Below are 27876 nucleotides of genomic sequence, written 5' to 3' on the forward strand. Positions count from 1 at the left end.
AAGGCTGACCTGAGTTCTGTCTGTCTCCTGTTAGATTCCACCTTGCTGAATCCTTGTACCCAGACCCCCAACGTTAGTGTGTCATTGTCCCCTCAATAAATCTTCCCTAAGAGAGGGGCTGCAAATCTGTTGCAAATGTAAGTGGGATTTGAAATATGCTTTGGGAACTGAGGAGAGCAGAGCCTAGCCATAACTCTGTTCTCCTTGCTGGATGTTTTTGTAATTTGTCGTCAAATACAGTCAGACATCCAAATGCTGATAAAGTTACCTCTGGCTTTTCCCTGTTTTTAACCAGAGGACAGAGAACAGTAGGGGGTTCTTTTTTTTCTTTCTTTTTTTTTTTTTTTAAGTAATTCAGTAATGGGTATAGTTCTTGCTTCCTAGAAAGATGTTACAAATGCTGTATACTTGCTTCCTGAAGATGATATTGAGTATATATAAATTGTACTGGCTTAGCAGAAGAGGCTTGCTAAGCAGGCTGACCATTGACTATGTTTTATACTTACATTTTGAGCAGTATATTAATGGGCATGACAAGAATTTCACAAAATAAATCCCTTCTTAATGCTGAGAAGAGGGGAGCTGCTTAGAGGAGAAAGGAATTAATAGCCTTTCTCTTTACAGGATCCTTTTCTCCTCTTAGTGCATGTAACTCCCTATTCAGGATCATGGGATTAGTGCATGTACATCAAGGGGAGAATAATCAACATTTCATATTTTCTTATCATAACTTATTGGTCATGCTTTCTTTTTGAAAATATAATAAATACATCATCAGATACTTAAATTTTGCTCTTCTAAACAGACATATCAGTAACACTTGAAAAACTGAAACTACAGCAGTGCACAAAACAGTACAAAACCAACACGAATCTCTTACTTTTGAATTTTCTCTCTCAAATAGGGGTTTTTATACTTGCGCGCGCACACGTACACGGAGTATGTATCAATTAAAATGACTGGAAATAGCTGAAGTTAATGTCACTAATGAAGATTAGCAGGTGGATTGGATTGGAAAAGTGAGCATAGATTTTATATCTTATTTTCTTCTGGTTTAATAGAGCATAGCTTGTATATTTGACTACCAAGCCCTTTAAGAGCAATAATAAACAAAAATATATCATGTTTTTCGTCTTTTGCTTTTCAACCATGCTAGGTTTAATAAATTTACAGCTGTGGGAGTGTTTTTTCTCTCCACCTTTCAGAATTTTCATTTATTGCTTCTTTGTTTGGAGTAAATAGAGTTTTGCAGTATGGACTTGCAAGCTGACTGCCGTGGAGTTCAGCATTGACTCCGAAGAGGAATGGTTCTCAGACTAACATGGACAGATGATAGATGTGTGCTCTTGGCCTTGGCAGCACTTGTCATTGTCACCAACAGCAATCTTGCTCTCTCCAAGTGGGATTTGCAGTTCCAAAGGAGCATCACGTTGATCTACAGCTGAGAACCTGGTGAGAGAGCTTGGGGACTGCTGGCCACGTGGCATCTCTGAGTTAGGAAGGCACAAAGAGCTGATGCTGAAGAAGGATGTGGTATCCAGAGGCCTTGACTCGGTAGGATTACAGTTCTCTCTTGCTCATTGTGGGCTGAATGTGCTCTTGCAATTGACTTTGCATCACTGAGCAAAATATCTGTCCCTGGCACAAAGAGCATGGGCAATGTTCCTTTGTTCTGCTTTAACTTATCTTGAAGGGCTCTACACTTAATTGCTGACCAATGAATCTGACTGCTGCCTGTGTCCTAATTGCCTGGTATTCACAGGAAAAGTGGGTTGACTGCTCACTTCCACGTGGTACCTCTTGTCTCCATCACTGATGTCTGTATATTTGCTCACCTGTATCTTCTGCAGATGGTTTGGTTACAACCTCTTAGCAGGAACTCGGAGCTCTCCAGTTCAGCCAGTCCTACAGCAGCTGTCTCACATGGCTGGGGTTTTCTTTTCCTGAATTTTGGCACTGGTTGACAGCTCTAGGTCTGAAGTGAGAGGGTGGTGGTTGTGTAACATGATGATGCAACTTTGCTGCTTCAAAGCAAAACTTTTAGCAGGGAAGAGAAGAGGCCTCCCTCACACAGGCGCCTCTGGTGAAAGGGAGCTGGGACAAGGTTTTTACTAAGAGTTGGAATAATGAGAAAGCAAGGGAGTCACTGTCCATGGGATATTTGCTGAAAATACTGTTTCTGTCTTGGAACTACTCCAAAACCTGGTTTGCATCATGTACCTTTTGAAGAAATGTGGGGTTGAAGGCTTTTAATAATGCTGACTTGATGCTATACAGAATGTTTCAGACTGAAGACACAATCTGATGTATTTTGGCATCTTGGAGAAGTATTTGCTAAGAATCTAAAGCCAGACTTGGGCAGACTTCACCCAAGTGTTTCATGCAGATGCTGGAGGCCAACACAGATCAAAGTGAAGAATCCATTCCTTGATCTCCTTTGAAGATGGGATTCAGCAGGATAGCTCACAGCATCTCCTGGATGCCATGTGCTTCTGTCCCTGGTGTGAAGGTTCTGATTCCCAGCAGATGATTGCTGCAAGTTCTGCTGTGTGCCTGCACAAAGAAGCTCATCCCTGTGATGGGAATGCTGAATTTGTACTCCCACCCAGTGTGTCACAGCCGCTTATTCCCATATTCCTGAACCTTCTGATTATAACAGGCCGCTCCAGGGCTGCTGGTGCTGAGTGAAGCTGGGATTTGAAGCAGGTGACAGCACTGCTGGGAGCTGTGAGGGAGAAGGAACACAGCTGGGAAGAGCAGGACACTGACAGGTCCGGCCAAATTCTTGTGCTGAGAAAACTGAGTGATCACCAGGAGCTTTGCAAAGCAGAGACGACTATGTCAGAGGCAAGCTCTGACTAATGTGGGTGTGAGACCTCTGTGTAACAACTTATAGAACAACCCTTGCCATGTTCACGTGATTGGGGTCAGAATTCCTCCTGAGGGCTTGTTTCAGATGGGGACTCTCATTCTGCCCTGTTTATCTTTAAGGCTGGTTTATCTGATTGTCTCTGCAGCAAGATGCTTGCAGGCTGTTGGTTGTGTGTTATTTACCTGCTGTGGTTTGGAGTGAGAACATTCTAGAAATCAGCGTTACAGGGTCTGTGCCACGTGTGTTAGCCACCAGGAAAAGTCATGAAAATATTTCATACTTCAGAATTGGGATGACATGGGATTGGCATCTAAGACAAACGTGTTTCTCTGATCCTTGGCCTCTCTAGGCTTTTAGAAAGCTGCCTGTGTTTCTTAAAATGTTACACCTGTAGTTACATGCCACTGTTCAGTTTTTGAAACTGTAAAGAAAGATTATTTGTGCACTTTCACTGTTGAGAGCACTTGAGTGCAGATACTCTATTTCTATAAACCACTAGCAGAAGCAGCATTTTATCTTTTTAGGAGAAAAGTGAATTTTAAAATTAGACACTTCAGCAGCAATCAGAATATAATAGAACTTTTAAAATTTAAATTAGAAGTATTCCTCAATGTGGGAGATACCACTACCAATTTTCAGTCTTACACAACTTTTTTCATTTTGTCCAGCGCGCACTCTTAAGGAAAACACGCCGAGTTACAAATTACTAAAATACAATTTGCGAAGGAAGGAAGAGTAGGTAGCAGAGCCTAATCAGGAATTAAATTTTACACCCCAAGGCATGAGCAGGTTCTGTGTACCTCCTTTATTCCGTGCATGTGCATCTGTGCAGAGAGCCGAGCTGTGTCCCCTCATGTCCTTTGCTTCAGCTGTGTCCGAGCTGTCCCTTGTGACATCTGAATGCTGAACTCGCCTGAACAGCGCCTCGCTCACTCCTCAGATCACCAGCAAGTACTGTAGCTTTAATCCAAACCTTCTCTCCAAGGAAAATCACCCTCCTGGAGCTGATTGATGTGTTGCAAACCTGTCATTTCCTGGAGGGAAGTGTAAGTCACCAGATGATCATTATTAGCCAAATCTAATGAGTAATAAAACTGTATACAGGGTATGCATTTACTGTGCATGTGTATATATTTTTGTACATTTTTACAGTTGTTTCCTACACTTGATTTTATGATGTTCAGAAGAAGTGTGTCTGAATCTGGTGAGAAACAAGAAGCTATTAAGAAAACCCAACCCTGTCACCTACTGTAGTTTTTACAGAGAACTGTGCCCAAACAAACACGCAGATTTACAGTGCTATGCAAATTTTACTTTGTAAGTTGTCTCTTAAATTTTGCTTAAGTACTTTACGCTGTTTTTACTGGGCTTTCAGAAAAAAGATGAACGCAAAAGCCTCGTCTTGTAAAATAAAATAGCTTTGGCTGTGTGAAAGTACTGTATATTAGAATCTCATTCATGCTTTCAGTTGTTTATTTAACTGTATGTGATTTTGTACATACTATGATGGAATAGAGGGGGTTTAATTGTGCTTGAATGAAATGGTGACTGCCCAGCATCTGGCTTTTTTTCCAAGTGTTTATTGAGCAGTCCATAATGTAACTGGGAGATCTGCATCCTTTACTTACTTACCACTCTGGTTTTTGTAACTAAACATGTACTAAGGGCTATTTTCTTTTTGCTTTGGTTGCTTTCATTTCCATTTATGCTTTTTGGTCTCAGTCCTGCAAACTGACCCATACCAGTGCCACATATCTGCAGCAATTACCTGTATGGATCATTTGTGGGGATGGGAGGCAAGAACAAGATTAACCCTATGGGCATTCCCTGCACAAAGCCAGTCCTTGAGAACTGCAGAGGGATGGTTCACTACTGAGGTACTTATAGCAGCAATGTATAAAAGTTTTCATGGCTCCTCAAAAAGAGCAGAATAGGGAGGGAGGTATCTTCCTTTCCTGAAGAATCCTCCAAAGTAACCCCAAAGCTGTATAATCTAAGTTGAGACTGCAGCAAAGTACACACAGATGCTGTAGATTAAACCAATTTTTCAAATCTGACATCTTTAAAGTTTTTATTTTTCACTAGAATATAAAGCACTTCCTCCTGTGTACACAACATCATACACTGTACCATGCTCTGTCCCCTGGACCATCAGCTCTTCTTCAGCCTATGTGATCCTTTAGCCAATGACATTTGTGTCACAATATCACATTCCTCGGTCATCTTTTTGCTACCCTGAAACCACTGGGTCCTTGGTTTCTCCTGTAGGTTTTCTCTTCCCTGATCTGTTCCCCTTTGAACAGTCTAGGTTGGACTGAGCTGCCTTAAAATGACAGATGAGTGGTGTCATGTGTCACTGTGTGGGAGGACCTATTTTTTGTGGAGAGGATGGGCTTCCATTCTAAGAGTATGCAAGCAGAAACTTTTTTGTCTTCCTTATGAGTTCTCATGAATACAGCTTTTCTTACCTCAGTGCCTCTGTTGGATCTCCTTGCATCCATAATTCATTTTTAGAGGGAGATGATTTTGATCTGGAACCAAGCGCAGTGTCAGGCATCACAACCACACCTGTGACAAGCAGTCAGCAGTGGGGTTTACGGGCAAGGGGAGGTCAGTGGGGCAGTGTGGCACTGCAGTGTTTGACAGCCAGCACTGTGTAAGGGAGCTGTGGGAATGGAAGAACATGTTTGCTCCGTGGATGAAGGCACAGGGAATGTTGTTGGGTGGTTTGTTTCTGTGCCAAGCAGTCCACATCACAGTGACCTTCAGGCTGTGGGAGCTTCTTACACACCCTCTCTTTAAGTTGCAAGCACTGTTGGAGGCTGCTTGTGGTGGAGGCATTTTCTGTACGTACTTCCATCTCACTAATTCCACTCTTTTTCTTCCAACACCGCATTAATGTACTTGGGAGAACAGCCTGGAATTCCATAGAAGTAATGCTGTGTTCTCAACACCAGATACAATCAGCTGCTGCACTGGGAGCAAGTTCAGAGGTTCCACCCTCCTGAGTGCTGCGATGTTGGGCTGAGGGCTTTTGGGGTGAGGAACAGGCTGATGCACTTTCTACACACTTCTAAAACTGGAATCCATTCCTGAGAGTCTTGACAGAGTGAAACAGAACTTTGTGTAACAGGATTCTGTAGGTAGATAAATGTTGATAGCTGTGGTGTGGGTTAATGAAATGCTCTCCTGGATTTCATCACATCCTAAATTGTATATCAGAGTCCAGTGCTCTCTGCCCAGGTTCTTTTAGCCATCCCACACATGGAGGAGGTAGTATTAAATTCCCTCTCTCCTTGTGTGACTGGGGGAAGTATTTAGACCACCAGTTGATCCTCTCAGCTGTTGGCAGCTGTTGATGTGAACCAAAGGCCACACATGGTCCCTGTTGTAGAGCTGAAGTCAGCTTGCAGTGCCACAGCTGTGGTGTGTCACACCCCACCGCACAGAAGGGACCTTGGCAGCCCTGAGAGGTGGGGCTGGTGGGAACTTCATGAAGTTCCACAAAGTGAAGTACAAAGTCCTGCACCTTCACTGGGGCAGTCCCAGACACACCTATGGAGTGGGTGGGGAAGGGATTGAGAGCAGCCCTGCAGAGAGAGACCTGGGGGTGATATCTGAGGAAAAACTCAACGTGAACTGGCACTGAGCACCCACAGCCCAGAAACCAACCCTGTCCTGGCTTCCATCAAAAGGAACATGGGCAGCAGGTCCAAGGAGGAGATTCTCCACCTCTACTCTGGTGAGACCCCACCTGCAGTGCTGTGTCCAGGTCTGGTGTTCCAACAATTCCATATCCTTCTTATCTTGGGGACAAGTCCAAAAGAGGCTGGAGAAGAACATTGATAAGAGGACTGGAGCACCCCGCCTTTGAAGATAGGCTGGGAAGGCTGTGGCTGTTCAGCCAGAGGAAGAGAAGGTTGTGTGGAGGCCTCAGAGCACCTTCCAGAGTCCGAAAGGGCTGCAGGGAAGCTGGAGAAGACTCTTTGTCTGGAACTGCAGTGACAGGACAAGGAGGCATAGGTAAACACTGAAAGAGGAGAAATTTAGTTTAGCAGTAGAAAGAAATTCTTTACTGTGAGGGAGGCCTTGGCACAGGTTGTCCAGGAAGGCTGCAGATGCCCCATCCCTGGCAGTGTTCCAAGCAAGGCTGGATAAGGCTTGAACAATCTGGTCTAGTGGGACATTCATCATCAGAACTAGGTGATCTTTGAAGTCCATTCCAACCTCTTAAAATTCTATGATTCCATTATTCATCCCCCACATGCATCACCCCCACTGATCTCCACTGATCCTTCTCTCCTGATAGGGGTTACAAAAATAACAAAAATGATAGCAACACATATGAGATCTGTGCACATATAGAAGTCCCCTATACTGCCAACATCACCACATCCTGCTGTGATTAAGGTTTGTGCCAAAGGGACAGTGCTGCCATGATGAGGCTGCTGGGCTGGAGCTGTGACACCCGAGCTGACAGGGCTGGAGAAGGCATTTCTGCTCTCCACTGGAAAGACAAAGCCCGTTGCTTCCCGAGGCATTTGCTAGAGAGCACAGTGCCAAAAGCAGGTGTCCCCGTGCCACCTGTGGTCACTGCCTCTGTGCAGACATGGCACATGACTGATGGGATACAGAGAGCTCACTCTGAGGACAGGCTCTTTTACTTTGCTGTGGCTTGTGGTGTGAAAATGAACTGCCTTTGTTTTTCATCTTGCTGATGTCGGGCAACATTTGCAAAAGCCAAATTCAGCACTGGCCTAGCTGTGACATCTTTTTTTTCACTTTTCCAATGAAGTTACAAGTATTTAAGTGCTAGGGGTTGCTACATTTATAAGGAAAATCAGTAGAAGAAAGAAACTAATCAGTTTAGGAACACATACCAATCTCCTCCCACCTTTGCCACAATGAAACATGAATTCACAAGTATTTTCAGGAAAATGCTAATTCTTGTTTGCTTCCTATCAGGTCAGAGCTCGTTGTCAAAGGTAGGAGATTGCTGCCCTTTGTTTCTGTGCAGCAAAGCTGCTTTGTAGGTGATAAAAGTAGGGTCCATTCTGCCACAGAGCTGAGCTGATCCCCTGAGACTCCCTGAGGGAAAATCTTTCTCTCTGAGGTTACTCCTCTCTTCACCCAACTGCTGCAAGTGTTGTGTTTCACCAAACAGGGCTGACTTTTAGGCACTTCTTTCTCCCAGCTGTGAAAGGCTTTACTTTAAGCAATTGCACAAAACTGAAGTATAGGGAAAATACAATTGATACTGAATGGGCAGACAAAACTCTTCCCCGTTTTGCTGCTTTCTTCTCATATTCCACCAAGCACATAATAATGTCATTCCCATAATTTACAAAGTTTTAGGGCAAAATTCTGATTTTTAAAAAAGTTTAATTATTTTCTGTTATTTAAATTTTTGAATGTTTTCAACACAGAGCATTACAGTGGCATAATCTGTCAGAAGGATGCACTACTTTCTGTCAGCAGGTACGTACAAAGCAAGACTCTAACTGAACACAATAAAAGAGTCTACCTGGCAAATCCCATATTTCTTTTCTGATTAATTTAAGGATGGAGAAGACCTCAAACTGTTAAGAAATGCTTTATGAAAAGGCTTTTGAATATTCTTCTGCTGTGAGATGTGGACAAGACACAGCCCTGTGCTGCAGACTGGAACTCTGTATTTTTGGGAGGGAAACTTGCTCACACCAGGGTTAGTTCCCTGCTAGATGGGAACAAAGAAACCACATCCCCCCAGCACCCCTGACCCAGAACTTCAGTAAGATTAGAAAGGCAGGCAAGGGAAACGTGCAAATTTGTTATTTCCTGAGAGTGTGCACTCTCTTGCTGGCAGTCATGCAGGAAGGCAGCTGGGCTATCTAAATTAAGTAGTGCACATAATGGAACATAAATTATTGCTGTTAACTCCAAAGCCATAACGTGGTTAGGGAGAACAAATTGCACAGAAGCAATCTGGGGGGTTTTGCTTACTCTCAAAGGGATCTCAGTGGAGTAACCTCTGGAGCTAATGTTAGGTCTGGGAATTTTACAGGCACTAATAGGATTAGGCACATGACTTCCTTTTCAGTCTGATGGGAGTCAGTGTTTAATTCCCTTGGGCTCCTCACAGATTTCAGCACAGGTTCAGAAGCGTCACCCAAACAATCAGTACACCCAGATTTTCCCTTCTGTGTCCCCCAGACAAGGAGATTTGCTATTCCACCCATCAGAAGGGTAAAGGGCCTTGTATTTGGTGTGCAACCTGTGACAAAACAGTCCTCACTCCTACTCAAGATACAAAACAAAACATCATAACTATACAGCACCTTCACAAAAATGAAATACCAGAATTTTGTTGTTCCACTTGCAAGAGGAAACCTCATTTCTCAACAGCTCACCGAGGAGGGTTCGAGCTTAGTTTTACTCAGCTTCAGTTTGGTGTTCAGGGCAAGGTTCTCATTTGTGTCCTCAGGCACAGCTGAAAAGGACTAACAGGGTGTTAAGATCGGAGCAGCATCATCTGTTTGAAGTATTTGCTGTATTATTTGGAGGGGGGGGGGTCACAGCAAGAATTGATGAGAGATTTCATTGTCCTTTCTCTCCCAGCAATGATATATTTTGCTTCACAGCTGTCTCAGTAGCTTTATTCTTAAGGGCACCAGGGTCTAATAGGATCAAAGCCTGGAATAGAAACCTGTAGTGGAAATATCCTTTGTGGCCTGGATGTCTTTATGATGTCAAAACTTGTGCTACTGCTGAGTCTCTGGTTGTTTTACTCTCCTCTTTCTCCATGAAATCACACATATCCTGTCAATTTAACCCTCTGAGAGGGTCCTGCTGTTATGGCAGGACACAAAAATAAAAATAAGCATTCTGAAGGGGAGGATTCTCATCAGAATACTTATTTACTTCTATGCTTATTATGAATGGCTTTCTGGGCCTCTTCTTCAGACTTCATTATTCTTGTAGTACTTCAATTTTGCCACCCAGGGAGGACCTGCCTAAGATAAGTTTGCAAGGGAATCTAATTTCTAATTAATAATGCATTTTAATTTAACAACTAATAATTTTACATTCTAATTTGGAATTGAGCTTTCCCTTGATGAATGTAGAGAAGAGTGTTTAAATAATGGTGTAATTCACTCTAAGATTCTTTCCTTCCTTATTCCCATCAGTTTTACATTATCCTTTGGACATGTGTGAGCTCTTCCTCAGGGGTGTGATGGGCAGAGATTAAACAATCATCCTTAGATGGTCCTTAGAATAGATCCTTATTGTCTAGAAAATTGAATTAGAAATTTTATGGTCTCATTCTTACCAACTTCAGTACTCTTCAGAAGCTACTCCTAAGAAGGACAATAAATGAAATAACAACCCAGAACTACTATGATAGGTTTGCATAAAAGCATAAATAGTAATGGTGTATTTTTATAATGCTTCCTGTGTTTTTTAAAGTAACCACACATCTATGTTTTTAATTGTGTAGTAAGTAAAAATGAATAGAAATTAATATATCCTGGAGGAAAGGGTTGTCAGTCCCCAGCTGAGAACCCAGGTGCAGACTGCAGAGTACAGCTGATAAAAGAACAGTGAATTACCTTGTGAGCTGGGAGCTCTCTGGCTGTGCACAGATTAAAGACACTGTGCTCTCTCCAGGCCCTCATGGCAGACCATGACAGGTTTCCTGTGTCTGGTGGTGAAATCACCTTGCTGGTGGCAGTACCAAAACTCCTGCAAGTGAGTTGAACATGGAAACATCCCATGGGGGTGTCCCTTTACCTCCTCCTGTTAGTGTTCAGAAACACATAATCACAAAAATGATTATGTTGGTGCTTTTTATTAAGAGCTCTGGGAATCAGGGGTATTTTCCACCCAAATCTGACTCTGACCATACATATGAGATGATCATATTTTTATATTCTATCATTATATAACTTTCATGTTAATTATTAAACTTATATTGTTCTATTGTATACATAGATTTCAACCAAGCATAGCCCCCCTTAAATTTCCAACATAGTTTCTCATGATTATATAATAGTTATATTTAATTACTAAACAATCATTACATCTAAAAATTGTATAATTTAGCATACTGCTTACACAGGTGCAGTGATCTGAGAAAACACAAAGCCTAACATTTCAGAGTCTATTTTAACATTTTCCCAGGGCCTCACTATCACCCCTTTTCCAAAGAACAGCCAGTTCAATTGTTATCTTATGTATCAGGAGTCCTAGTATCATTACAGTGCAAAGACTCCATATCACCAGAGTTTCATACCTGCTCAATGTTTCTCATAGGCAGCTCCTCTAGGCACTGACTGTTGCTGGTCCTTGCAGCAGCCATCTGACTCCAGTTCCTGCCAATCCACTCTTTTATAACGCACTTCTTATTGGCCACAGGTGTGGCCTGTTAAGATCAGGCCTGCTCCTAAGCTTTAGTAATTGGTTCAGCTGCAACTCCTTAATGGGGTAAAATTACTTTCTATACTACCTTCACTTTCTTATATTGTATCCCCTTACATTCAAATGTGTACCTTCCTGTGCTTTTAACTCCTCTCAGGATCGGGTAACTTCCCAGACAAACAACCCTTTTCTTCTAAGGTCTCCAGACTCAAGAGGAAGTTCAGAATTATGTTGGGGTGTGACTGTCCTGGGACTCTACCTTGGGCTCTCTGCCCAACTCGTGGCATAAAATCACAGAATCACAGAAATTCTAGGTTGGAAGAGACCTTTAAGATCATCGAGTCCAACCCACGTTCTAACACCTCAACTAGATCATGGCACCAAGTGCCACATCCAGTGTTTTTTTAAACTCTTCGAGGGATGGTGACTCCACCACCTCCCTGGGTAGATGATTCCAGTATCTGACCACTCTTTCTGTAAAATACTTCCTCCTTAATTCTAGCCTGTGTCTCCCTTGGCGCAGCTTGAGACCGTGTCGTCTTGTTCTGTCTGTTGTTGCCCGGAGAAAGAGACCGACCCCCAGCTCACCACAGCCACCCTTCAGGAAGTTGAAGACGGTGATAAGGTCACCCCTGAGTCTCCTTTTCTCCAGGTTGAACAACCCCAGCTCCCTCAGTCGTTCTTCATATGGCTTGTGCTCCAAGCCCCTCACCAGCCTCGTTGCTCTCCTTTGGACACGCTCAAGCATCTCAACATCCCTCCTAACTGAGGGGCCCAGAACTGGACGCAATACTCCAGGTGAAGCCTCACCAGTGCTGAGTACAGGGGAAGAATGACCTCCCTGTTCCTGCTGGCCACACCATTCCTGATACTGGCCAGGATGCCATTGGCCTTCTTGGCCACCTGGGCACACTGCTGGCCCAGCCGTGAGAATGAGAATGAAACTCCTAACACAAACCTCTCTCATGAGTGAGGAGAATTAATTTCCATTTTCACACAGTTTGAGCTGATGTTCTCATGACAGCTACCACAGCTCCATGCTCAGCAGGGCTGGAGAGCAGGAAAAGGTGGGTGCTCAGGAGCAGAGGCAGGTGATACAGAGAAATAGTATCCATTTCTCTAAAATCCAGGGAGATTTTAGAGAAACTGGATGCTCTCAGTTTGAATCTTGCTGTTCATGACCTGCTAATTAGCCCTGAGCCTCGCTGCTGGCAGATGAAATGTTTCTTGGATCTATCCTGAAAATGTTTCTTGCAGCTTGGGTCTATCCTGAAAATAGTCCAGAGCTGCAGGAACTCCTGGGGCTTGAGGGCCTTCTCTGCCTGCTGGCACCTGACCCTGTTTCTGCCCATATTGGTTGAAAAGTTGTTTGGATTTCAGGGAGCTGTGAAAGGCTCCAAGATCACTGCACTATTTCTAGTTAGTTACTAAGCATATTTGAGTGGCTTGGGAAATGGATCTAAATGACATGTTGGGGGAGAAGAAAAGGAGGCAAGGGCAGTGCTAGCTCAGCTGCAGATTGAATCCCTTGGTCTTCAGAATTAGCTTGGAGTAAGGGCTGTCACATCTGCTTTTTCCTCTTCTTTCTCTTACGTGATTCATGTGGTACAGGGGGAGCAAGAGCAGTTGCTGACACCATTAAACACATAACATTAACATCCTGGTAATGATGTTTATACTTTCCTACTCAAAAATTCACTCTTTGAACTTGTTCCTCTTTACTGAGGTGGGTTGGTGTGCTTGTAACACACTCAGCACTTGATCTGAGTCCAAATGCCTTTCTCATGTCTGCAAGGTAGAGCTGTTCGGATAACTCAAATGTGCTGCCTTTCTGTGGCATCCTCCCTGGATGAGTAGGATTTTGGAGAACTATTCAAAGCAAACTGTTTGGAGGAGGAGGAGGAAAGTCTGTCTCAAGGGATGCTAGAAGAGAGGCACTGCCAGGAAAGGAGGTTTCTTGGAGTCCCAGAAGGCACAGACTGATGTTGAAAAGATTGTGAAGATTATGCTGGACAAATACCAAGGTACTGATTCTCCCTTCCAGGCCAGGGAGCATCTCCTCCTCCTCATTTCAGCTGCTCTGCCCTGGCTTGCTGGCCAGTATTTCTCCAGACTCCTTTCTTAAATATTTTCAGCATTTCTATGATTTCTCTCTTTTTCTCTCCCTTTCTAAAGGCTGGTCACTTTTCCTGACCCTTCTTGAAGATCTTTGCACATTTCAATTTTGAAATGGTTTTTCCCTCTGGTTTGTCTGTGGTCATTTACAGGTTTCAGAACAAGGACACACAACAGCTTTTCCACAGTTACTGTCACCTTCTCTGCATTCCCGTATTTTCCTAACTCTGGTGATTTGGAACAGTTCACAGTACACAGCAGATTCTGCTGCAGAAATCTATGGATGGAATGAAAATATTGTTGAATAGAGCTTCTATGGAAATAGGTTCCCCATGCTGGTTTTGTTGCTATTAAATACATTTCTGTCAATGATTCATTCCCAACAATATTAAACAAAAAGCCAGAATTCTGATTATTATATACCACAAATGATTTGTGGCTGACATACTAATTCAAAAAGGTGGCTTTTAAAGTATTCATTTTTAAAAAAGGAATTTATAATCTTACAAAGTTATTTTCCAAATAGAAAACTCTTGTCATTTTTTTTCTGTTTCTGCAGGTGGCTGTGATTTCATGAAATGAGTTAATTAAAAAGAGAATTCCCTCAGTTAAACTTTCTGTGCTTTTTGGTGACAGTTTTCTGACTGCTGCCACAAGTCAAAGTGAAAACATAAAATTATGCATTTGCTTCTCTCCTGACTCTTTGAATAATTCTTCCTTTGGGGTGAAATTTCCTTCACTATTTCTGTAAAACTTAGTTACAGTTATTATGTTGATTTCTTTTTAATCCCAAACACTGTTTAGAGTGATGGTCATCTCAGTGGAAAACCATGGACTTCCATATCCATTTCTCCCTAAATATTAATTACCAAAACTATAAAAGTAAAATGTTTGCTTTCCCTACATGCAAAGATTTATCTTTTAACCTGGAAAAATTTGTTTGAAGTTTCCCCAGAGATGAAAGTTGATGCTCCACCTGAAAAGAGAGGCTTTCTCTAGAAATTCCTTCAGTTTTTCATTCCAAACTTTGCTACTGTTGAACATTCAAATATTCATCTTCCCGATAAAGTTTCTCATCTGTAATCATTTCCAGGTCAGACAGAACTTGAAACTTTGGTGAAAAAGCACATGTATAAGTTCTCTGCTACCATTCCACCCAGGACTCAGTTTTAAGTAGTGGTGAAAATAAGTCAAAGTCTGGATATTATTTCATTAATATCTCTGGCATAATCCTACACCATGTCATTGCAGGGAAACCAACACAATCTGTTAAATGAGATTATTGTAAAAACAAGCAGACCTGGACATTCTTCTCCTCCAGCAAGTAAGTTGGGATGGGCAAGAGACTGTGAGGGGATTTTGCTGGGCCAGCTGACCCCAACTGGCCAAAGGGTTTTTCCTTACATACAACACAGTGCCACAAGGTCATGGTCACCAGTAAAAACTGGGACAGAGGAAGGAAACTTCTGCCTTCCAAGGTGGCTGCTGCTTGCAGAATGGCTGCTCTGCGTGTGGGAGGTGGTGAGTGATTTGCTTTGCTTCATTTCTGTCACTTTCCCTCACCTAATAATCTGTTTTTATCTCAAACCACGTGCTTTCCCATTCCTGTTTTTCTTTTCTTCCCCAGTCCTGCTGGGGATGGGAGAGTAAATGTTTGTGTGGCTGCTGGCCAGGCTCAACCCACTACATCCAGCAGAAATGTTAGAGTGTGGTCAGACATGGAGAATATAAAGATAAAATTTTTCATGGCAAATCTTTATTTGGATTTTATATGAATGAGAGGATACAACAAATTAATGACTGCTATTACTAGCAAATCCTGGGATCTACCATGATACCCCTGGGCCCTGGTTTTCTTACAGACAGTCAGGTAACACTGGAGAGGGGGAATCAAATTGTCCTGCAGACACTGCTGGTTTTGTCTTCATCCTGACTGAAACCTGGCATAAGAATTTTTCTTTCTTCCTATCAAACCTTTGCCTGCTGGTGATCATTTCCTTTCATCAACACCATTCTTTCTGTTTATATTTTCTCTCTCTGCCTCTCCAAAATAGGATGGTTGTCATAATTTTCAAACTCAGCAGGAACATTTTCAAATGTGGATTTTCCCCTGTAATGGACATCGCATCAAAACATAAGGCAATTAGGGATACACTTAAAGTGCTTTCCTTTCATTTTCCTGCTGCTTAAATATTTGAAAGAAATTCACCAAGAGTTGTCCCAGTAGAGACCTGAAGACTGACATCATATTTTAGGATTTAATGTTATAACAAAGAGCCAGGATTTAATTAACCCTCTTGCTCTTTGGGAGACCTGAGACACGAGATCCAGTTCCTCTGAAAACCACTGCATCTTCTCTTGCAGTTACTGAGCTCATTAATCTCTGTGATATGGTTCTTAAGGGTACAGCTATGTTCCATTTTGATCAGGTGCCAAATATTTTACAGCGCAATTCCTTGTCCTGCCTTGCAGAGCACATCATTTAAACAAACATGTAACAAAAGAGGACCAAGGGAAAAAAGAAAGAAATGGAAATCCAGGAGAGAAAAAGGTGTTAGATATGCTGACTTCCTCTGTTTGTCTGACACCTGTGCCCCTGGGTTTGTGCATATAAAATATGATTGAACAGGACAATGAGAAATTTAACTCTTGGTTTACATTAACCATCACACAATATACACAAACAGCACCTCTGAAACCAGTTTCTTCCTCTGAAATAATTCCCACCTTTCAAGTCAGACTTCATTCCTCCTCTAGGAGGGAGAGTTCCCAAAAGCCACAGAAACTGCCCATGGAGTTAGCCTAACCCAAACCCAGCCAGACACTGATGGGACTACCTGTGGCAGTGGTTATTGGGTGTATAAATCTCTGTCATCAATAAGAAGAAATATTACAGAAGAACAATTGTGCAAAATTTTGATGAGAGAAAATTTTGAATTCTGTAAAAATGCTATTGCAGAGAGAAGCTGTGAACTGAGGGAGAAGTGATGAGGCTGCACAACCAGAGTGCACCAAGTGAAAGTTGGAAGAAGAGACACCAGCTCCTGCTAATGAAACAGTTAATGAAGTGCAGTTAAACCAATGAGTGTGATGTACAGAGTCTGGCTGTGGAAATATCATGAGTTTATGTGCCTTGTTTTGGGAGACAGTATTTTTCTGGGGCTGTTTTTCCTGCTAGAGCCCTGTTCCTGTAAACACCCAGCCCAGAGTGTTGATGGTGTCTGCTATGGCCCTGCTCATCAGCACAGGCTGTGGAGTAGGGGTGAAAAGAAAGGCTGCTGTGCCCTTCTGTCCACACTGACCTGAAATCTCAGGAAAATGAGATGCACAGACTAGGAAACCAGGAAATTTTTCCTGGTTTAGTAATATACATGCAGTTTTTCCATCCAGTCATACAAATGCCTCCTAGATTAATCTGCTCCTTTACACTGTGCCTCAAAGTCAAGATCCATCCCAGAGGTGACCTACTTGGGCACTAAGCCTGTGGCTGGAATAGAAATGATAATGCTGATACATAAAAGCACTTGTACAGGCTCTGCCTGGCCATCAACTACCTCAAATTCAGCTCCTCCTCTCTTACTGACTCCTCATTCAAAGTGTAGGCATCATTCTGCCCTGCTAGTGTGGCAACAGAAAAGTTTTAGGCAGTTTTAGGGTTTTTTTTGTTGATACCCAGCAATCTGAAATGGTGAAGAGGATTTGCTTGGCTAAAGAGACTGATTGGTAGGAAAGAATTAAATTTTATCTTGCCACGCATGAGAGGTTGAAAAATGGGAGTGAACTGTAGCACCACAGTGGCCTGGTGTCTGTAAGGATTGTGTTTTGTGGATACAAAACTAATATTCACTTAAGACATGTAATGATTTGTAGTAGAGGCAGAGAGTATTTAGCTGGTGTAAAGGTAAAAGGAAAAGCAAAGTCCTAGTTACCCTTCAAGTGGTCCCTTTTCCCCTTTTCCCCAGAAGGAAAATTCCATCCATTCATTTCAAAATGCAAGGTAGAACCAGGAAATTGTTGAAGTCCCAATTTCCAAATGCTTGATTTCTTTTTTCTCTGTGTAGTTTGCTATAAAAGATCTACTTTTCCCATCAGAGAACAGTTAATTTCATTCCCTGTCAAACTGACTTTCAAGTATTTTTGGCAATTAAACACCTGAGACACAATGAAAAGTTGTTTTCCTGAGTCTTTTTACCGATATCAATGAGCCTATCTTGTTTTTTGGGAGGGAGAAGATGGTTTAGGAATAAACCACAAATGGAGATGTATTTGCTTCTCTTGCTATCAAAAACAGCAAGCAGGGCTAGGACAGGGGTTTTCTTTTTGTTGGTTTGTTTGTTTTTGATAGAAACAGCTATACTGCAACATAAAATCTAGAGAAGAAATTTAATTATTAATTAAATTCTATAGAGAATAAAATGTTAATTCCAACAAACTATTGGCCTTAGCTCTAATCTCTGAGAAAAGGGGATAAATACATTTGACTTGGGCTCACCTGTTTCCCTACCTGTGCTCTTCAGGACCATTTGACAGATGCACAAAATTACTTTGGGCATCTGAGTTACTCAGGAGCTTACTGGGAGGAATTTCTAATTTTTTATAAGTGCATAAAGACTTATCTTTATGCACTTATAAAATGCACTTATCTTTATCTTTTCTGTTTCAGTGAATAATTTTTACCATACACTCATACTGTAAAGCAGTGTTTAAGTGCTGACATTTTAAAAATAAAATTGTACCATGATATGCTTTGACTCTCACAGCAATAAAAAATGTTTGTGTCCAACTGCTCACCTAAACCTGAAAATCAGATGAAAACATTTAATTGTTCTATATAAAATATTATTAAAGTTTCACTGTGCTAAGAAACAAGTTACAACCAAGGTGAAAGCAAATTTCTGTGCAAATATTCAAACAGGAAACAACCAATAATCCCCCAGTAAAATAACTGGGAGTATTCAGCAGTATTAAGGGATGAAATATGTTACAAGGATGCTGTAATTATTTTTTAATCAACATTATGAGTCCAGAAAAAATGGTTAAGGTTTTACTGAAAGAAAATTCTAAACAAATTGACTTCTATAAATATTTGAATACCCAAACCACCTGAGCACAATGTCACTGTGAAATAAAGAATTATGATTAATTCCCAGATTACTTATAGTCCTACCTGAGGTGACATTTGGCTTTACGCATGTATGCAGTGTTTTCCATTTTTATCCCTTATGGTAGGCTACTTTCAATAAGTTCTTCTAGATCTTACTCACTTTTATTTGAGCCAGTAAGTGCAAACCCTCTAAGTTTAGGATTCTTTATTCTGAGGAAACTGCAGATGACCCAGGTGAACAGCAGGTTTATTTAAAAGAAAGGAATAGCATCTCAGTCTAAAGTAAAACAAGGGTCAATTTTATGGCTCCAATACCACTAATTAGACCCAACAGAAGTGTAATGGGGTGTTATTATCTCTATGCATTTAAAACCCTGCATTATAAACCATTAAACTTCAAGGGCCATATTCACTTATATATTTGAAGTCAGTGGAAAATATGATCCCTGATGCATTTACTCCCACTGAACTAGCCAGGAACAGCCATGGGAATGACACATCAGGCAGCCGCCCACGAAGTCCACCAAAGCCTCACGGAAGTCCTGCAACAAATTTAAATAATATTCATTTTAACAAAGAACATCTCTTTTATGAGGAGAACCTGTGGGAGCAGGGCCTGTTTAATCTGGAGAAGGCTGAGATCTCATCCAGACATATTTATATCTCCCAGGAGGATGCCAAGAGGATGGTGCCAGACTCCTCAGTGGTGTCCAGCGGCAGGACAAGGAGCAATAAGGCATAAAAAACTAAAAAGAAGGGCATAAACTAAAACACGAGAAGTTTCACCCCTATACAAGGAGGAATTTATTTCCATGGAGGTGGCAGAGCTCTGGAACAGCTGCCCAGGGAGGGTGTAGAGTCTCCCTGTGTGGAGACATTCCAGACCCATCTGGACACGTTCCTGTGTCACCTGCCCTGGGTGACCTTGCCTGGGCAGGTGGATGGAGTGAGTGAAATCCAGAGGTCACTGAGCGATCTCGGGAGGTCACCGAATGATCTCCAGCGGTCACTCCAACCCCGACCCTTCCGTGACTCCGCCGGCTGTCACCGTTTAGGGCGGCCCGGGGGCTTTGCCCCTCAGGCGCCTCGGGCCGTCCCTCAGGGGCAGGAGGAGGGACTGAGCGATCTCGGGAGGTCACTGAGTGATCTCCAGCGGTCACTCCAACCCCGACCATTCCCTGACTCCCGCCGGCAGTCTCCGCTCAGGGGCTCTGCCCCTCAGGCCGTCCCTCAGGGGCAGCCCCGCCCCGGCTCCCCGCGGCTGCCGGGGGCCGCAGGCCGGCACCCCGCTCCCCGTCCCCGCTTCCCCTCCAGTCCCCGCCGCATTCCCCCTTTTCCGGGTTCCCCGGCGGCGGCGGCGCTCCCCGGAAGCGGTAATGCCTGCCCGGTGATCCAGGAAGCGGATGAGCCTCTCCCGCCCGCCTTCCCCTCCGGAGCGGCGCTGCGGGGACGCGGGGAAGGGGGTGGGGGGAGGCGGGGGGGGGGGGGCGGCAGCGGCGGCGCCACCCCCGCTCCGGCCCGGCCTGTCCGTCCCGTCCCAGCCCCCCGGCCGTGTTTCCATGGCGCCGGGCGGGCGGGGGAGCCGGGGCTGACGACCCCGCCCGCTCATGGACCCCGCCGAGGAGGAGGAGGGCAGGGAGAAGCCCCCCGTGATCTACACCATGGAGAACAAGCCCATCGTGACCTGTGAGTGTTCCTGCTGGCGGGGCTGGGGCTCCGGCCGGTGCTCCCGGCGGGCCCGGGGGTGGCAGGAGCCGGTGCCTGGTTCTGGGGGGCTCCCGCAGCTCCGGGTGGGGACAGGGCGCCTGCAGAAGGGATCTGATGGCGGGGTTTGCCTCTTCGTTGCTTCCCCCCCTTTCTGATGGCAGCGGGCAAACTTGGGGTTGTTTCTGTAGTAAATAACAAGGCGAATGTGGTACTCAGAGGTGTTTAGGGGAAGAGGGTGAAATGTGAGAATAAATGGTGAACCCCAAACTTCCTGGCAGCGAGCTTTGTGTGGCTTTGCTGGTGCTAAGAGAAGTTGCGAGGAGGCATCCTCTGCGGCTACCCCACTGATGCCTGCCCGCTGACATTACACTTTAATCTTAAACTGCTTTGGTTCCGTCCCTGAGAGGGCTTAGTTAACCAGAACGGGATCTGCTGCTTCCAGCTGTGAATTAGTTCTTCCAGGTGTCAGGGACAGCCTGGTGGTCCTGATGTAAAACATGATCCCTGCTGCTCTTACAGGCATAGAGAGGTGCACTCAAAGTTCACTTAAAACAAGCACGTGGGCTGGGCTGGGCCTTAGGAAGCTTTTCTTTAACTGGAGAGGGGTCAAGCACTGGAAGAGGCTCCTTAAAGAGGTGTCTCAGTCTGTCCCAAGTCTGTCAGTGTCTGAGAGATATTTGGACAGTGCCCTGAACATACTCTACCTTTTGCTCAGCCCTGAAGTGGTGATATAGTTGGACCAGATGATCCTGGCAGGTTCCTATCAACTGGAATAGTCTTTTTTATTCTAACTATGTCCATAATGTTAATAAAAAGGTAAAGGGAATGAGATCAGCATAGAGAATTCTGCTTTTTCTTTTTTTAACAAAAGGTAGCCAGCGGCTTGTCTTAGTCAGAAGTATCTCTACTGATGATGTAACAAAATACATATTTGCACTTTATCACTAGAACACTGGGAATGCTTTATGTGCCTGTGAAATAGAAACTTGTTTCACAGCTCTGTGTTGTCTTGTTATGGAGCAAGCATTTATTGGTTTAGACCTTAGACCTTACTTAGAAAAAGTATCCAACTGTAACCTTGTAGCTGTATAATTGTGGAACTCTCTGTGTATATATTTTGTCCAGACTATTTTATAAATGTGGTTTTTTTTCTGTCTTAAACTTTTTTCCTTTTTTTTTGAATGCAGTTCATAAGCTGAAGTGAGCAGGATCCGTACTGAATCTTCTCTACTCACCTGTTTCAAGAATTTTGAAATCCATTTCACTTCAGATTTAAAGTCAGAAAAAATATGCATATCAGAAACATCTGGAGGTTATAGTTTGGTGGTGTTTATGCTACTGTACAGGCTGTAGGGACTTGCATTTTAGATTTTCTTGCTTTATGTGTATTCAGCATTGGAGAGTCTCCATGTGTGGGGCAGGGGGACTGGGTGGTACAGGTCAGTCTTCACTGTTCCTATATGATTTAAGTAACATTTTAGTCTGTTGAAGTACACAAAGTTTTACCTCAGGGTAAAACCTTGGGTTTTTTGTTAGTGGGTGCTGAAAAGAACTCTGGTCTCTTTTGTACAAGGGAATTTTCAAACTTCCAAACACGAAATTTAAACCAGATTTCAGTCAAGCCCAGTTGTCTGATACTGAAAACAGTATTAATTTTGTGTGGTGAGTGAGCATACATTATGGTTGTAAAATGTTTTGTTCTTATCCCCATCCAGTATGGTAGCAGCAGACTTAAAAATGAGATAGGAGGTGAGCGTTTTGTGTCACCTGTGTGCCTCAATCCTGGACTGAGGAAATCATTTCTATTGCCCTGGAGAAGCACAACAGGAATATCTTGGCTTGGTCTGAGACAGCCTAATTCAGGAGTTCAGGTTAATTCAGCAAAAGTGCTCAGAGATTACCTCTGGTGAATGTAGTAAGGGTGACTTGCTACATTTTAAACCAAAACTTTTGATTTCGATGGGGAATGCATTTTACTGTAACTGCATTTTACTAATACTTTAGTTTCTCTTCTTCTCTGTTCAGAGAAGAAGTTCTGTTCTTCTCCTTGGAGACTCTAATATTTCAAATAAGTGCATTCACCAATAATGACTTACTTGAAGGGAAGCTCCTCTAAGCATTTTATTGCTAAAGATTTACAGAGAGGTGAGGCTTGGCCTTCCAGGGAAAGGATTGACTAGGTGTGGGTTTGTTACAAAACACATTAAAAGCCATGGTATTAGAAACTGCTCAACAAACACAGTTTATCTTTGTCTGTGGTTCCACTTTCAGGCAGTTGGAGTTTTACTGGGATGAGTGTCCCACCCAGTGGGTTTTTATTGTGTCCCACCCAGGAGGGGCACGTGGGGGAAAGACAGACCTGTGAGAGGATGGCTGGGTTCTGATTTGTGAAGTAAGAGGTTAAATGAGGGTGCTTTTCAGAACAGAAGTATTTCTTTTTGCTACAAGATTCAGGTTAATCTCTGCCAGGTAAACTTTTGCATCATGAAATAACTCCTGTTAACTCTTAGGGTTTGATCTTAATAAGAGAGAACTGAAGAGGGAGTTTTGTTCCTAGTGAAACTTCTTTTCAACACTGTGCATACCAGAGTTGTTTTGTAAACTAATGTGTTTACCTGCTTGAAATAAATTTGACAGTGCTCTGAAAGGAATGCTTCTTTGGTAAAGAATGCTGTCAAATCTCTGAGTTAGTCTGTATTCGAACAGTAGTTTATTTGCTATATGGGCACAACCCTTAATTCAGCACTCTGTCTACAGGCTTTGGCCTGTGGCAGGTTCCACGTGTCTTGGACATCTGATGCCAGTTGCAAATGCAGTTTTTGTCAGCATTTCTTTCATGTTAGTGCTGTAATTTGATTATTTTGCCCTCAGAAGCTGTCTGTAAGTGAATTAGCCTTGTTTTCATTGTGTTTGCATCACTGGAAACACCTGTAGTTTTAACAGAGAGTTTTTAGGTTCATAGAATTTGACAATGCATGACCAGCTTCTGGAGACCCTTTCTCTAGGCATACAGACAACCTTATTTTCCAAGTGTAGGAAAAGTAGTGTATTCACAGAAAGCTGCTGTTCCTTTATGTGTTTTCCCTTTTCTCAGTATGGCAGCACCCCTGAGTGTTAAATCACTCTTGTCGGGTAGGACTGAGTGCCATGATGACTCAATTCCAAATTAATTTGAGCCATATTTTTTACACTGTCAGTCTTACTAGATTGCAAAGCCCCTGGGGAGTTTCAGTGTCCAGCTGTGGTTCTGCTCTCTCTCTGGCAGGTTACTTTGTAAACTCTCAACTCATTTGTAGCAGTTTATCTGCATTGCTGCCAGACCTGGGAAGCTTACAAAGTGTTTTGAGTCATTTTACAGCTTTCTCACTGCTGTAGAAGGATTATTTTTAGCATCATTAATTTTTTGGGGGTTTTTTTTTGCAGAGGCAAGTTGAGTGTTTGCATCAAACATCTTGAACTTGAGTAGTGTCTGTAAAATGTTGACTTTACAAAATGTCTAAGCCAGTGCAGCTTGCTTTCCTAGGAAACCCAAACAATGTTGTTTCCCTCTCAGGAATCCTATTTGAAACTTTGAGAAAGTCTTTGGAGCTTCAATATAATGTTGTTGCACATATATATATCAGCCAAAGAACTCATCCTTAGGTAGCTGATTTGCACTTAAATTATTAGCTCTATCCATATGAAGAGGAGGCTGGAGACTTAAGGCAATTCTGCAAAATGAAGTAATTATTAAGCTTTTCAGAGCTTTCCTAACAAGCTGTTCTTTTGTAATTATCTTCATGCAGTTGTGGAATATTCCATTATCAGCTCATAGTATCTGTTTATATTGTCTTTCTGTTTATATTGTGTTTGCATGTTTGCTCTCACTGTCAATAACCTGTTTTAGCACAATGAACTTTATATATAAATCTCTGGAGAGAATGGTGTGCATCATTTTTATCTGATCCATGTTCAGAATGTGCTGTGACACAGCAAGAGAAAAACCATCAGCAAATGCTTTGTAGGCCCAAGAAGAGAAAATGTTTGCAATTCTCTACAGCAGGAACAGAAAGATCAATAAAAGTAAGGGGTGGGGAGGGAAAGGGAAGAATTTTGCATCTTTTTGTGGTGAAAGTAAATATTTGCAGTTAAGAATATTGTTCTGGGACTAGAGGAGCTTGATTCAAAAGTTCTTCTGTTACTAGTAGATAGATGTAATAAAAAATGTGGCAGCAAGAAGTGGGATGTAGCCCAAGTGATTAGAGTGATTTGCTGCTAGAGACCATTTAACAACTATATCCTATAAATTCATTTCCCTGTTCTCAGCCAGAACTCCTGCCTGCATTGTAAGTCATCACTGTTGTGTAGCTGATACATTATTCTGTGCTTAAATATTTGATTACATTTGTCATGAGAAGTGGCATATACTTGTTAGTTCTAACCTGTTTTACAGATTCAGAAGTGCAGAAGTGGAGTTTTGCTGAAAGGATTGTCTTCTAGTGAATCAGCTATGGTTTTTATATAGCAATTTAGCTGTGTTGTGTTTTGGTGTTTAGACCTCTTTTGAATGTGAATTTGAGTTAGGAGAGAGGAGGACCTTTAAAAGATGTAAATATAAAAAACCTCACCAAAACTTCAGATAGGTCCACTTCTTACAGGCTAATGATTTAAGAAAAAAGATTCGTAGTAGAAATTTTTACTAGTGGAAAAGTAAGAGGGGTCAGAAAGGTGATCTGTGAGTGATACTTGGAGATAAAACCCAAACAAAACTACACCAAAGTGTAGTCTTGGCTCTGTGTTCTTTTCAAGGTATTCAAAGCCTTTTATCTCAGTTGACTGGGCTTGTCATTGGTATCAAAGGAAAATATTTGTCTTCTTTAGTCATCTGACCTCAGGAGTTTAAAACAAAAACTGCCTGTGTAGTTAGTAGGTTAGGATGATTTCCTCTAGAGGAAAAAAAAATTCACTGTGGTATATTTAGATACTATAGTGACAGAACCTCTTAGCATCTAAGAAGTTTGGAAAGTGTTAGGAAAAAATATATTATTGGGGATTTTGGTGGTTTTAAGCAGGCATGCACCTAATAAATGTCAATATTTTATGGTTCTTTGGTATTAGCTGCTACAAAGAGTGTATGTCCCCGTTGATTAGGTGGTCATTCTGGTTTTCACTGTTCCTGTACAAATTTAGAGTAGAACAAGTGTCCTAGATAGAAAAGAGGGAAGGGATAAAGGCTGCACTGATTTGATCTACCAAAATGTCAGGAATAAAGACAAGGAGGAAAGAATCACAGAATTGTTTGGATTGGAAAAGACTTTAAAGGTTGTCCTGTTCCAAACCCCTGCCATGAGCAGGGACACCTTCCACTGTCCCAGGTTGCTCCAAGCCCCATCCAGCCTGACCCTGAACACTTCCCAGGGATGGGGCAGGACAGCTTCTCTGGGCACCCTGTGCCAGGGCCTGCCCACCCTCTCATGGAAGAATTTCATCCTGATGTCTAAATCTTCCCTCTTTCAGCTTAAAGCCACTGCCCCTTGTTGTGTCACTGCAGGCCCTTGTACAAAGTCCTTCTCCAGCTCTCTTGGAGGCCCTTTAGGCACTGGAAGGGGCTCTAAGGTCTCTTCTCCAGGCTGAACAAGCCCCTCTCTCAGCCTCTCTCTGTAGCAGAGGTGCCCCAGCACTCTGAGCATCTTTGTGTCCCTCTTCTGGTCCCACTCCAGCTGGTTTATGTCACTCTCATGTTGGGGACCCCAGGGCTGGAGGCAGCTCTGCAGGTGTGGCTCACCTGAGTGGGGCAGAATCCCCCCTCCCCTGCTGCCCACGGTGCTCTAGATGCAGCCCAGCACACTTTGGGCTTTCTGGGCTGTCAGTGCTCATGGCCTGGCCATGTTGAGCTCCTCCTCAACCAACACCCCCAGTTCCTTCTCCTCAGGGCTGCTCTGGATCCATTCTCCACTCGCAGCACAGAAGTGTTTAGATAAGTGCCAAAGGCCCTGCCCTTTGAACTTTGTCATGCAGAGAGAAAGGAAATGGGTGCTTTACATTTCTGCTTTCAGTTGTTGTGTGTCACCACTTCATGTGCAGGGGCACCCTGTACTTGGTGTGGTGTCACTGAAAGAGTCTCTGTGTTCTGTGTTTGTGGGGTGTCTGTTGACATCCAGCTGGGGAGCAGATTAATTCAGACACACATGGTTTAAAAGCTGAGGTAGGTGTTCCAGGAGGTTCTCAGAATCTAATCTTACTCCCTAGTTATCATCTCTATGGGATATTTGGTCTTATTTGCCTGTAGGTTCTGAAAGATGAAAACCCTTCTCTAGAAGGCTTCTTGATTTTAATTATGATAGGATTCCACAATTACTTTTCCTTCCCATATATGCACATCCTTCCTTGTCCCTTTCAGCTGTGTCTGATGATCATTTACATTCTGGCCCCATTACTGACAACTATAGAATGGTTTGGCTTGGGTTTTAGTGTTGAGACCAGTCCACTGAAATGAATTTGCTGTGATATGGTTGAATCATCATCTTTTAAATTTTTTTGTTTCTTTTTCCAAAACACCTGAAACAAAGCAACCTCCTTACCAACTTGCAAAAAATGGCAAAAAGTCCTATAACAAAATATTTGAAGCAATTCTCAGACTTTTGTGCAGGCTCTTTGGGGTTTGCTCTAAGTTTGAATTCCAGGGTTACTTGGGGTTTTGAAATGTTTTTTTCTAAATTCATAGAATTCAGTCAGATACAAGCAAAAACTGCTGTAGTGGTGTTGTTTGTATTTTCTCCTTTATTTCTTCTTTATTTTCCATCTTATTTTTTTCCCTTTTTTATATATTTTGGAAAGTAGATCATAGATACTGAGGCATCAGAGGCATATATATAGAGAGAAGAGAATGAGAATTTTGCCATGCTTGAGGTCTCTTGAGCTGTAGGAATCCTGCTCAGCACCACACCAGAAATAGTGATCTTTTGGGAATTTTTGTTCTGGTATTTGTGCAGGTTGTGCTCTTGTCTCCCTCCCTGCAGCCCAGTAGCACCAGTTCACAATTTATTGTGCATCTGACAGCCCTAACAATTCCTTGCTGCACTCACTGGTATCAGTGCTGGTCCTGTGTCAGTGCTGTGCTGGTGTTGCCTGCTGATAACTTCATTTTGGTGTTCTTGGCTTGATCAGCTCCAACATGCTGGTTACAGTAGATACAGGGTCCAGTTGAGCAGAACATGAAATGTTGCAGCCCTTTGGGTGCTGGAAATGCGTGGTAGCAGCTTTGGTCTGTGTTCAAAGACAGCCAATGTATTTCACATTAGAGGTCTGTTCTCACCTTTCTTCTAATCCTAGAGGGCTGTGTTGCCTTGATCATAAAACACATTCTTCTGTGTATTTGATATACCCTCAAAACCAATGCAGGAGGAAAAGCTGACTGGTTTTTAAATGAATATACCTGTTTTAAGCTGATAATGTGATGTGTCTGCCTGAATAGCAGGGTGCTTACACATTATCCTTTAGTTCCTCTGTATTCAGTAGCAGTCCTTTTTACTTAAGATGTTGAATTCTGGAATATTTTTTGTGGCATACATTGAATTTTTAGGTGCAGTGTAGAAAAATTACTTTGTTATACTCCAGAGATAAAATATGTGTCTTGTTCTTTCCGGCAGATCTGGAGCTCTCAGACTCTCATTTTGATGTGGTCATGGTGCTGCTGCTCAGT

The 27876-nt window shown here is 42.7% G+C and overlaps 1 protein-coding gene across 1 annotated transcript in view; it reads left to right on the plus strand.

Moving 5' to 3' along the window:
- Window positions 1-19993: 19993 nt before the first annotated feature.
- Window positions 19994-27876, plus strand: part of TRAPPC10 (trafficking protein particle complex subunit 10) — a 38098-nt gene continuing 30215 nt past the window's right edge. Inside the window, exon 1 of the mRNA XM_054291276.1 lies at window positions 19994-20174. Coding sequence (XP_054147251.1) covers window positions 20096-20174 — 79 coding nt within the window. The 5' untranslated portion in view covers window positions 19994-20095. The remainder of the gene's footprint in view (window positions 20175-27876) is intronic.

The sequence above is a fragment of the Melozone crissalis genome, unplaced genomic scaffold (genome assembly GCF_028551555.1).
Source record: "Melozone crissalis strain CALT ecotype California unplaced genomic scaffold, PUWL_Pcris_2 ptg000090l_1, whole genome shotgun sequence".
NCBI lineage: Eukaryota > Metazoa > Chordata > Aves > Passeriformes > Passerellidae > Melozone > Melozone crissalis.